Below are 12,312 nucleotides of genomic sequence, written 5' to 3'. Positions count from 1 at the left end.
CGAGAAGCAGGCAGCAGAGAGAAGTACCACAGCTTCCCGCCATTCCCATAGCAACCAAGGCCAGACCGTCCGGTCGCCAACGTTCTTCGCAAGCGTTCCATTGGTTCGGAGCGACAGCTGGCTTCGTTCACGCTTCAACCAATCGCTATAAGGCTTGCCGCCGGAAAGCCCGCCTCTCCGTTGACTGGAAGGCGGAAGCGGGGCCTAAATTGCGGAGACGTCGGAAGGGGAAGAGCGGCGGTCCAGCCTGATCTTCAGCGGGGAGGACAATGGGGCGAGGAGGGGGCACCTTCGAGCGCCTTTTAGGTACCGAGTGGGGGGGATAGAGGGGACCTTGGCCTAATCCTGCCTCAGAGCTTCGGCCTTCATTTTAACGCTCGCTGGAGCAGCGGGGCTGGATTTCCTTGTTTCCCTTCGACCTCCCTTTCTTCAGCTCTTGTGCAAAAACCTTTCTGTAAATCGCGCCTCCCTTTTCTGGGATCTTTCGTGGCTTCTGAAAACCAATCAGGACTTTGAAGCGTTTTCCCTTTCGTGTCCTTCCCCACCCCCCACACCCCCAATATACACCCATATTGATTGTCCTGTATTTATTGGTAGGATCATTGTCCTCGTTCCACAGATTGCTAGGTTGTACTTCAGCGACAAAGAGGTCGACTGGAGTGATTAATAATGTGATATTGCCCAGTGTCATGTGATGGGATTGCAGAATGACAGTATTATTCACTACTCAGACTAAGTACTGGCTCTCCTTTGCGTAAATGAGGGGTGGGGGGATCTTTTGACCAGCTTAATACATTTTGAATGTATGGAGTGATATACAAATGTTTAATTTGGGGGGGGGGAAGAAGTCTCAGTTCCTGTATTTGTAATTGTACAATGCTGCTGACCTCATCACTAACCTAGAATCAGGTTCTACAAGGTGACTGATTGTACCAGGAAATAACTGACTAAGTACTGGCTGAATCAAGGCAAATGTGATGTGTTGCATTAGGACAAATATCAATGGAAGGAAAATCTACATTTCACAACCACCACCACCCTTTCAACAGTCGACAAATTAACTGGTGTTTTTGTGTTGATGGGAAAAAGGCAATGATATTCATTTCCTCTTTAAATATAGTGCTGTATTTGAATATGGAATGTTAGAATATACCAAAGTATACCATTCCAAAATATACTTAAATTCCTTCAAGAAATTTATAACATGACAGGGAAGGAGAAAAGACGGGTGAGAGAGTGATATGCAGAAAGATTAAATACGTACAGAAGCAGTTACATATAACTAGGATTTATTGTACATAAATGTGGAAAAAAGTACCAAAGTTTATGACACAAGGAAGTTTGGAGGAAGAATTAGAAAAGAGGAAGTGAATAGGTTACAATCTATTGTAAACTTGATGATGGAGATGCTAGAGTGGCCTGATTAAAGAAGTCTATTTATTGGGGACGATGAAGTAATTAAAGGAAATTAAGATATCTGGGCAAATGATAAATGTTATGGTTAGAGAAGTAAATGTTAGATTCGGCAGCTAAGAAGTCAGCTTTGCTGACAAAAACAATTTATAAATGCTTGCTAATAGCATACATTAAATAACTAATAGCTATAATTGTTTGTGATCTGAAGTTCTCATTCATCTGTAATAATTCCCGTCAGAACAAAAATCCCTTTGTCCATCAATTCTCTGATAGTGAATATAAATTTTAATTTGTGCCTGAATGACTTATCTTGTTATCTTGCAGATAAGGCCACAAGTCAGCTTCTGCTGGAAACAGACTGGGAATCTATTCTACAGATCTGTGATATGATTCGTCAGGGGGATACCCAGTACGTGCTGAACTCTACCATTTTATCATTTCCCCTATTTTTATGCACTTTATTGACAAAAGAAGCATTCCTTCATTACAATTAAACTTTAAGCAAAGAATGAGTGGAAAGAAACATGCTGCTAACACAGAAATTTGAATCTATGTTTATCCATTTTCTAAAGCAATGAATTTCATAGCTTAATTGTTTGTGTGAATAAGATTATTTTCTCATTTAGATGCAGTAAATAAACTGCATTCTAATACTGTGTGTGAAAGAAAATATATTTTCTGCTATCCATTTTTTCCCCTTACATGCATGGCTATATCATACTCTGTCTGCTTTGTTAATTAAGAAGCATTCAACACTATTTTTTTCCTTTTTTGCGGTGCCCTTGTTTTGCTCATAGCTGCATCTTTTACAGCTCAATAATGGGGTGGGGGTTTTTTTTTATGAGAAATAACTAATTTAAGATGCAGTTGTAAAATTGATTTATATTAATTATTTCATTGGCAATTTTTATTTTTAATTAATTGGCTAATTATTCCTAGAAAATCCCAGAACAACTTGGTGCTACTTGGGACTAAGCATATAGCTGGTTCCACTGTGGTTGGCCCTTTAGCCCATTATTCTAGGACATAGTCATTTGGGATATTTTCTTTGTCTAGGACTAATCTAGTCATGACTTTTTTTTGTTTTTCTTTTGTCTTGGCATATACACAGCCTCCTTCATCAAGTGTTTGCATTTTGTAGGTGATTATACTATGTTTCATGAGAGAAAAAATGTTATCTTGCAGCTTTCATTAGACTGAACTGGTTCTCTTTTTTCCCACATGATTTCCCAGGGCTAAGTATGCTGTGGGTGCAATTAAGAAAAAAGTCAATGACAAGAATCCTCATGTGGCGCTCTATGCACTAGAGGTAAGCAGAAGTATAATCACACTCCCAGGTCTCTGAACTTTACTTGGGAACCAACTTTTGTATATTTTTCATGTAGGTCTTGGAATCTGTAGTAAAGAATTGTGGTCAGACAGTCCATGATGAGGTGGCTAACAAGCAGACCATGGAGGAATTGAAGGAATTGTTCAAGGTAATAGCACTTAGGCCATTTTTCTTTACAGTAAGCTAAACTAGAGAAAAGTGTTATACTGGAGTGAGGTGGAATAGATTGACTTTGCTGTTATTTTTCCCCTGAAGGTTTGTGTTAATATTACATAACAAAAATACTACCTTATTTGACCTTTTTTAAAAAGTAAACAACACATAAAAAATGCCAAAGTCCTAAAAGTTTTATTTTTAAAAATCTGTTTGGGCATTAAAAATTGTAATGACCTTATTCAAGCATAGTATGTTTATGCATTTATATATACACATACCAGATCTAACATATTTCAATTAGCCTGAAATAGTTTTAGAGCACAACCATTTCCATGTCTGTACATGTATTTGTATAGCAAAGATTTCAGCCTGAATAGTTGCGCATACTTATATCAGTGTATGTATTATTGATGCTTTCATTGCTTGAATACACTCACTACTGGATTGTTTTCTTCCTTATTATCATCACATTTTTTAATGTGTGGATTTTATCTATTAGTGTCAAATGAAACATAACACTTTCTATGCTTCCACTTTATCTCTAAAAAAAAATAAGTGAAGAAAAATAAATGTTGGATAACTATGCAGGTCTTGTACTCTGATTTGCTAGTCCTTAAAAATATATAGATTTAATATATATATATATATATATATATATATATATATATATATATATATATATATATATATATATATATGTATATATATATTAAATCTATATATTTTTAAGGACTAGCAAATCAGAGTACAAGACCTGCATAGTTATCCAACATATATATATATATATAGTATACACAAGTGTAGTAATGCTCCTGTAGCTAAGTGGTGGAACACATCTTTTTCCTAGAAGAACATTCCAGATTCAAATCCTGGTCTCTTTTTGCACCATAGAGTAACATGACTCCTCCCACAAAGTCCATTTTTACTGTTGCTCTCTTAACCGTAACCCTATCCAATTTAGATCTTTTCCTCATGATCTTTCCTGCCATACAATATTTCAGCCTCATTCCATAAATGGTTCTTGATGGAAGCAATATACTATTATGCAAGGTGAGAATGTGCTTGTAACTGCATCTTCAGTAATGCAGAGGTAATCCTAGTGTTCAGGGAAGAGTATTTTTCTACAAGAGCCTTGCTGTACCTTTAACTTTGTTTTTTTAGCTTGTTGCAGCAGGAAGAACCTTACATGATTTTATGTTTGTGAGGTAAGATCAGTTGTTTGTGTACCAAAACACCTCTTAAAATTAGATACAAATTTCTTCAGTGAGAATAAATGCTTAGGAAGAAATTATTTTAGGTCCCTAGTCATATTGTACATGTTTACAAGCAAGGACTAAACAAGGGGAAAAGTTGGGTTTAGCTTTTGCTGCTCTGAGGAATGATGCATTGTGTATCAGTATCATAACTCAAACAGTGGAAGATTGCGAGCTCAGTTCTGCTGGCTACAGTGCCTGATCTTGACCCTTCCTATTATCTGCAGAGACAAGTTGAAGCAAACGTTCGCAACAAGATCCTGTACCTGATCCAAGCATGGGCCCATGCCTTCCGCAATGAGCCCAAATACAAGGTGGTCCAAGATACCTACCAGATCATGAAAGTAGAAGGTGAGGAAAGACAAGTAGCCTTCCATTGTGGTATTAAGGCCATTTGTGTGGGTAATATGTCTGCAGCTGGGAATTTGGAGAAAAATCGAACTTTCCATTTATTTATCAAATTTATATGACCTGAAAACCCACCTCATAAATTTACTGACATTACTAAAGTGCTGGTGGCAATTGCTTAGTGTTTCAAATACTGATCATAGCCATTTCACTTCTTGGGCCTATCTCAGTCTTCTAATTCTGGAGCCACCAGATACACCGGCTTTCAAATTCTATAATTCTTATCCCTTCTGACTCCACGATTCTGGACATAGTGACAATCAAAAATTAATCCCTTTGCCCTTGTTCATTGTCACACTGACATTCATGGGATTTAGTGGTCAAGTGATCATCTGGAAAGATTCTGAAGAGTTCTTGCAAATAAATCATGCCCTGTAAGCTCCCTATCTTTAGTTAGTAAAAAAAAGAGACTTTGGGGCTTTGCCCACATGAGGCAGAGCATAGGGAAGCATGGAGACAGTTGCTCATGTGTAGTCCTCAGACCAATATCCAGGGCCCAAGATTTGGCATGCAGTGGCATGACAGTGTTAATTTACCTACAGGTCATGTTTTTCCAGAATTCAAAGAAAGTGATGCGATGTTCGCCGCAGAAAGGGTAAGTATCCCATCTGGGAAAGTGGCTCACCTCATTGGGGGAAATAATTTGGACTTTTTTGTAGTAATTACATCTTGACTGTGTAGCATATATTTGTTTTGTCTCTGCTTTGATGACTGTTTCTAATGCTGAGAATTTGGGATGAATCAGTCACCAGCATAACAGCTGGTTGAGGCAGGTGATAAAACACAGCCTCTCCTCTTTTTTTTGCTATCAGTACATTAGGAATTTTCCTAATTCTTCTCCACTCATTACTTCACATCTGAGAGTGATTTGTGATTGCAGTTATATTCAGACAGACAGCTTATCTTTTTTCAACTTGCAAATCAACAAAAAGATTAGTTCACACTGAACTTTTACTGATCATTAACGACACATTATATCACTGAATGCATTTCCTTTATCTGTAATGCATTCTAGCATAGCAGTACTTTTGGAAAACTTTGCACATTTAGGATCATGGCAAAGTGTTATAGTGGCCTTTTTTTGGTACTCTAATTGCTGTGTTTCTATGCGGTTAGGCTCCTGATTGGGTGGATGCAGAAGAATGCCACCGGTGCCGAGTTCAATTTGGTGTGGTGACTCGCAAGGTGAGTACTACTGCATCCTCTGATCCTGGGATCACATGCTGAATGTGACGCAAGGTTTCTGTTAGAGGTACTAGGAGAGAAGAGGGCATTGGCTTTATGTTTTCCTGCGAGATGTTTATCTTGGATAATCCTGATAATTCTGGTATGTTCACAGCATCATTGTCGGGCCTGTGGGCAGATCTTCTGTGGAAAATGCTCATCCAAATATTCCACCATCCCCAAGTTTGGCATAGAGAAGGAAGTACGAGTATGTGAGCCTTGCTATGAACATCTCAACAAGTAAGAGCTTATCTGTGGAAGGGGCTACTACTACTACATTGAGAGTCTGAAAACAATGGCTGTTTGTGCACCTCTGCTTTTTGTATGTGGATTTTGCAGTGTGGGATTTATAAAAATGAATGGCGTAACTTCTCCTATCCTACAGAATGCTGTTTCCAGAAAAATTGCTAGTTGGTTCATTGCAGATTATAGTTTAATTGTTACTGGGCCCCTCTGCTTTCTCTTCCCCATTCTGCTTAGCAAGAGGATAGTTCAGCAGCAGTCATGACCTTGTCCTTTCTATCCATACAGGAAGGGAGAAGGAAAAGGAACTGCTACCACAGAACTTCCTCCAGAATACCTGACCAGCCCTCTTTCACAACAGTCCCAGGTAACTCCTTGCCTGTTTTAGGTCTCTACTCATGTTTAATTTAATTCATCAGTTCCAAATAGTAGGTATAGTGACTGCTGTTTGTTCTGCCCATAGCTGCCCCCAAAGCGTGATGAAACTGCCCTGCAGGAGGAAGAAGAGCTACAGCTGGCAATTGCACTTTCCCAGTCTGAAGCAGAGGAAAAGGAAAGGATGGTTTGTGTATTGATCATGATTCTTTCAAGTTGTCACAACTAATTTTCATTAGTCATAACTAACATTCCTATCAATTCCTCATGCTTGGCTGCTTTGTGTTATTATAAGAATTTATTTAACAACTCAGGCTTCTGCTTTTTCCTGTGACAGCCTATTGTCCAGTTGTGAGAAATTTGTGCTAATGTCACTTTTGTCTCTTAAGTCAAAGGGAGACCCTTAATTACCAAACAGAAGTCTTTCTGATAGTCTCTCTCACCTAAACTACTGTTCACAAATGATCCAAAAATTGAATTCCTCAAGACTTCTCAATCTTTGCTGCATTCAGAAGGTTACAATATCACATTTTGTTTTCTGACATCAAATTATCACTGATGTACTGTATTTTAATGAAATATCCTCATATATAAGATATTGTAGTTCTGACTGTCAAAAGGATGCTTAACGCTTCCTCATAAAACTGTAATAATCCAGATTTGAAGGGGGAAATATGATTTGGAGTGTGTGGGGGCACTTTTATATGTTGATAACTCCTTAAAAATGTGTCTTCCTAGTCTTGTGTGTAATCCCAGGTTTGATTTATGAAGGTACCAAAGTGTGGTCTGAATTATCTTTTTTCCCTTTCAATCCTTACACAGTGCTACTCTTTTCTGTACTACATCTCTCATGCTGATAAACATCAAAAAGTAATTAAAGATGGTGGTCTTACGTTCTTACTTTTCCTCTGCAGAGGCAGAAAAGCACATATTCTACCTACCCCAAGGCTGAACCCACACCAGTCACCTCTTCAGCACCCCCAGGCGGTACCCTCTATTCCTCTCCTGTGGTAAGAACGCAGCCTTTGGCAGAGAATAGCCAGCAGAGAAAGCTTTTGGACCCCTGCAGGCTAAATACTTTTTAATTGGTTTAATTGGTTTATTGTATGCAAGTCAGAGTCAGGTTTGTGAGATGAGCAGCTATATAAATCTGATTAGTCAATCCCAGGAATCAATTTTGGGGCTTTCGGTGACTCTTAAGCCACTTCGTTTCTCATTTACCACGACAATTCAGTAGTATCTTGATCAGGCTAATGAAGGATATTTGGAAGATGAAAATAAGAATTTGTTTTTGCTCTTATCTGCCTTGCTTGAGCAGCTGATTTGCAGGTCTATTCTCAAGCATTTGATATATATTTTTAAAGGATAATTAGATTGTGAGATATTTTCATGATGTTAATCTTACTAAGAATAAAAAATTATATGTCTTTTTTCAGAACTCCTCTGCTCCTCTAGCTGAGGACATCGATCCTGAGGTGAGACTCCAATCTTTTTAAGTTAATGAGCTGGTCTAAATAATATCTGACAATAACTTGCTGGTTTGAATAATGTATTGGCAATAACTTACTTTCATTTCTCAATGTTTCTGGGCAGTTGGCTCGATACCTGAATCGCAACTTTTGGGAAAAGAAACAGGAGGAAGTGCGCAAGAGCCCCACCCCTTCAGCCCCACTGTCTATGGGGGAGCCAGCAACCCAAGCTACAGAAGTCCCACCTGCCCCACTTAGTGTTGTGGAGGTAGGAACGAAACCCTTCTGCGTTAGTACAGTGTCACTCTCTAAGCATCACTCAGACTCAACCACATCAATCTAGGGTTTGGGGAATATTTATTTATGAACTGGGAGTAGCAGCACTAAAGGAAAGTTTAAGAGTGAGTGCTAGGCTTTCTTTTTGGGAGTTGTGAGTTTGTTTCATTGTGGGTGCATCTATTCTGGTGTGGGGTTTACGTGGACAAACAGTAGTAGCCATCTTGAAGAACAAAATTAACTTTTAATGAAGCAGTGCCAGGATTCTAAGGCAGGAGAAGGCAGAACCTGGGACTTCTGGTCAGCAGTTTCCAATCTCTTCCCCAGCAGCAATATCAGAATGGTGAGACAGATGAGAGCCATGAGCAGTTTCTGAAAGCTCTGCAGAATGCGGTCACCACCTTTGTCAACCGTATGAAGAGCAACCACCTGCGAGGGCGGAGCATTACCAATGATTCGGCAGTTCTTTCTGTCTTCCAGTCCATCAACAGCATGCACCCCCAGCTCTTGGAGCTACTGAACCAATTGGATGAACGTCGCTGTATGTTATCAGAAGCTGTGTCCCTGATGTATGATTTAAAATAGATTTAGAGTTCCCTTGCCCCCTGTTGAATCTTAGCAACCTAAGTGACTACTGCTACTTTTCGATTGGTGTGGGGTTAAAACAATCCGGTGCTTCCCAATCCTTCTGACAGTTCCGCTTCTGCTTTCCTCTTTTAAGAGTTTTGGGAAGGTGTGACTACAGTGGGGGCAGCAATGAGACTCCAGCCTTGTCTTTCTTTTCCACAGTATATTATGAGGGACTTCAAGATAAACTTGCCCAGATCCGGGATGCACGTGGAGCCCTAAATGCCCTGAGAGAAGAGCACAGAGAAAAGCTGCGCCGAGCTGCAGAAGAGTCAGAGCGTCAACGTCAAATCCAGCTAGCTCAAAAACTGGAGATCATGCGGCAGAAGAAGCAGGTGAGGCTTGGACCGTGATGTCCCAAGTTTGTTTGGAGCAAAGATTCATCTGCTATCTGAAAGCATAATGACTACAGTGCCTAATACATCCTGCGTTATTCCAACCTTTAGGAATATCTGGAGATGCAACGGCAGATAGCCATCCAGCGCCTTCAAGAGCAGGAAAAGGAACGCCAGTTACGGTTGGAGCAACAGAAGCAAACAATCCAGATGAGGGCACAAATGCCTGCTTTCTCTTTGCCATATGCACAGGTATTTGAGTGAAAGAAGACTTGGGAGGCCAAGAATTCCTTTTGCTCTTCCCTTTCCTGCCTGTAAAGTTTACAGGAACTAATCTTGATTTCTGTGTGTAGCTGCAGGCCATGCCTCCTGCCAGCGGAGTGATCTACCAACCATCAGGACCCACAAGCTTCCCAGGCACCTTCAGCCCAGCAGGCTCTGTGGAGGGCTCACCCATGCACACTGTTTACATGAGCCAGTCCACCCAGGGCAGTACAGGACCCTACACTGCGATGCCTGTGGCAGGAACAGGTAACAGAAGTAGAAGAAAGAAAAGGAGTGGGTGTGGATTTAGCCCAGCCCCTTACTAATAGGCTACAAAGCTCAGCCTAGAAGGATAACTTTCATCTCTTGTATGTTTATTTCAGATCCTGGCATGGTGACCACCTACATGTACTCCACAGGCAATAATAACACACAACCAGCCCCACAGGCACAGGCAGTGCCCACCACAAATCCTGCTTATTCTTCCTATCAGCCCACACCTACGCAGGGCTACCAGGTACGATTGATCTTGAATAGCCCCCCATCTCACCCCAAGTCAGGAGACTAGCTCCTAGCATTCTATTGGTTGTGTGAAGACTATAAGCCAGTGTGGCGCACTGGTTGAATTAACTCTGGGAAAATCCAGATTCACTTCCCTATTCAGACATGAAGATCACGGGGTGCTCCAGGGCTGGTCAAGTCCTCATCTTAATTAAGGAAGATTTCTCTCTTCTTTTACTTGTGGAAAAAGCAGACTTTCCCAGCTTTCTAGAAGCAAAAGGCATCGTATTTTATTTGTATGTTGAAGCTTGTCTAGACTTTCCTTGGAAGTTTCTGGGTATCAAAATTTTCTGCTCAAATTTGCTATGTACGGGGCATCTTGATCCAGCTATCTTCTTTACCCTGCAGAATGCAGCCGCCCCTTCCCAAACGCAGACAATGCCTGCCATGACACAAGCGCCCCCCCAGTCTGGAGGTACTATGGGTTACATGGGCAATCAGTCAGTGCCAATGGGATACCAGCCCTACAATATGCAGGTGAGGAAGTTGTTTCAATTACTGTGCTGTTTCCTTTGCTGAACATCATGAATGAGAAGGTTATCAGCAGGAAGATTTATAGGGAATATGTAGTTATGTTCATAGTGATGGGAAAATTCATTTCTAAAGCCCAAGTAGCTGCATTTCAAGAAGGGCCACTTGTTGTAGTGCAAAGTTTGAAACTCTTTTTTTCTGATAGAACCTTATGTCAACTCTCCCTGGCCAGGAATCAGGTCTGAGTAGCCTGCCACCCCAGCAGCCTTACCTGTCAGGACAACAGGCAATGTATCAACAGGTAAGTCTTTGACCAAATTTTCAATGTAATCCCTTCCCCTCCCCCCACTCCAAAACAATACTAATGAATTCCTTGACCTTATTAGCATTAAGATAGTGACTCTATCAACCCTTGGACTAAAGCAGCAAGTGCTGTTAATTCTTTTCTATAGGAATTTCACTGAAAGAAATGCTGCCTTACTCTGCTTGCTTCCATTTATTTTTTGCAGATGGCACCCTCCGGAGGGCCTCCACAACAACAGCCTCCTCCCCAGCAGACACCTCCCCAGGTGCAGCAAGTGCAAGGGGGAAGTGGAGAGGCTCAGCTTATTTCCTTTGACTAATCTCTTGGGTTACAAGGCAAGGGAGGGATGGGTTTCTAAAACATTGTAAAGCTATCATTTCTTGGTCACTGCTGTACTTGCTACACCATTGCTGTTCCTTTTGTGCTGTTCCCTCAATGGGGAGAGAGGAGAGTTGAGCTGAGCCCTTGGTGTTGGGTAATTTCCCACTGTCTGTCTGCATTTTCCCATTCCACCTGTCTAAAATGCTGCCAGAATCAAGAATCTGTAACATCCTATATGCTGCTACCCAGCTATGGAGAGATAGTGGCCCACAGCCCAACTCACCTAGCTTTTCATTAGTTGGATAACAGAGCTTAGTTCTCAAGCAGTCACTGGTATGTAGACCATTCAGGAAACTTCTCTAGTTCGGGAAAATAGCATTTAAGCATGCTCTAGAGTCAGAATTTATGAGATCCTGTGTATGGCATGGCCCTGAGCCTGCATTCTCTCTCTCTCTCTGTGGTCACATCTAGCCAAACAAGTGACCTTCACTTTGCCCAGCACACTCAACTTCTTTCCTCACTAATTTTTGACATCTCTCCACCACTTCCCTCCATGTCTTCTGAAAACCCCTATCTTGAACACAGCCTATCCCAATCCAGTATGTTTTTTAAGTCCTCACCCCATCCAACCTATCTTTCCTTATGGCTTTGAAGATGTGTGTCTCATACTTAGTGGCTGGTGTAGACAGAATGGAATCAGTGACAATAAAAATAAGTATTTAAAACTTTCCAGTCTCTACTTCTGTTACAGCCCTGTGCTGGTATTTTAGTCTTTACATAAATGTGCGTTCTACCAAATATGTCATTGGGGTGTGATTACTGAGGTGCTCCAACAAGAATACACGAGACATGCTGTGTTCCAGGACTCAGAGAATTTTCACCATTTACCAACTGAAGAATTTGTAGAACTATCTAACTTTATATTCAAAAGTTTTGTATCCAGACAGAAGGGCCACGGAGGTGCAGAGCCCTGCACAAATCCTTCCACTGACCCACCAGGCCAATTGGAGCCAGCAGTTTTCTGACTTTCAGAGGCTTCTTCTCATCTCCGGTTAGAGAAACATTACTTTCATGCTCTTAATATCTTGGATGGTCTTCAGCCTGCATCAGCAAAAGTCCATCTAGGAAAGGGAGCCTCATTTGGAGGACATGTCTTCAACAATACTAAGCATACTTCAGTCCTTGATGAGTTCATAAAATTGGATTCCCTGTGTTTGGTTTTCCATTCCGCAACATTCCAGGAAGTTCAGCATCTATCCATTGATAGACTTTAGTATAT

At 40.9% G+C, this 12,312-nt stretch overlaps 1 protein-coding gene across 5 annotated transcripts; it reads left to right on the top strand.

Annotated features, from left to right (window-relative positions):
- The first annotated feature begins 219 nt into the window (after window positions 1–219).
- Window positions 220–11,761, top strand: HGS (hepatocyte growth factor-regulated tyrosine kinase substrate). 5 transcript variants are annotated; one of them, XM_070937661.1, is made up of 21 exons: window positions 220–306; window positions 1,741–1,825; window positions 2,650–2,725; window positions 2,802–2,894; window positions 4,383–4,506; window positions 5,121–5,158; window positions 5,680–5,748; window positions 5,903–6,027; window positions 6,319–6,397; window positions 6,494–6,592; window positions 7,320–7,415; window positions 7,842–7,880; window positions 7,999–8,142; window positions 8,478–8,691; window positions 8,940–9,112; window positions 9,224–9,364; window positions 9,466–9,643; window positions 9,760–9,893; window positions 10,286–10,414; window positions 10,614–10,709; window positions 10,918–11,761. In XM_070937661.1, exons 1-21 carry the CDS (start codon window positions 270–272, stop codon window positions 11,029–11,031), a joined length of 2,283 nt encoding a protein of 760 aa, XP_070793762.1. In that variant the 5' UTR covers window positions 220–269; the 3' UTR covers window positions 11,032–11,761. The 5 variants fall into 5 exon arrangements, with proteins under 5 accessions (XP_070793762.1, XP_070793760.1, XP_070793759.1 ...); XM_070937659.1 differs by having other exon boundaries at window positions 5,106–5,158; window positions 6,494–6,583; XM_070937658.1 differs by having other exon boundaries at window positions 5,106–5,158; window positions 8,481–8,691.
- Window positions 11,762–12,312: the final 551 nt, after the last annotated feature.

The sequence above is a fragment of the Pituophis catenifer genome, unplaced genomic scaffold (genome assembly GCF_029215685.1).
Source record: "Pituophis catenifer annectens isolate HBS135680 unplaced genomic scaffold, rPitCat1.0.hap2 SCAF_2, whole genome shotgun sequence".
Lineage (NCBI taxonomy): Eukaryota > Metazoa > Chordata > Lepidosauria > Squamata > Colubridae > Pituophis > Pituophis catenifer.
Note: the sequence above shows the minus strand (reverse complement) of the source record. Positions and strands in the feature narration are given on the sequence as shown.

Bases quoted from the DNA above. Each gene is read 5' to 3' on its own strand.
- HGS (XM_070937657.1), top strand. From the start codon at position 270: ATGGGGCGAGGAGGGGGCACCTTCGAGCGCCTTTTAG. The intron at 8,143-8,477 runs GTAGGAACGAAA...TCTCTTCCCCAG, and splicing joins CCCCACTTAGTGTTGTGGAG to CAGCAATATCAGAATGGTGA. The intron at 9,894-10,285 runs GTACGATTGATC...TTTACCCTGCAG, and splicing joins CACCTACGCAGGGCTACCAG to AATGCAGCCGCCCCTTCCCA.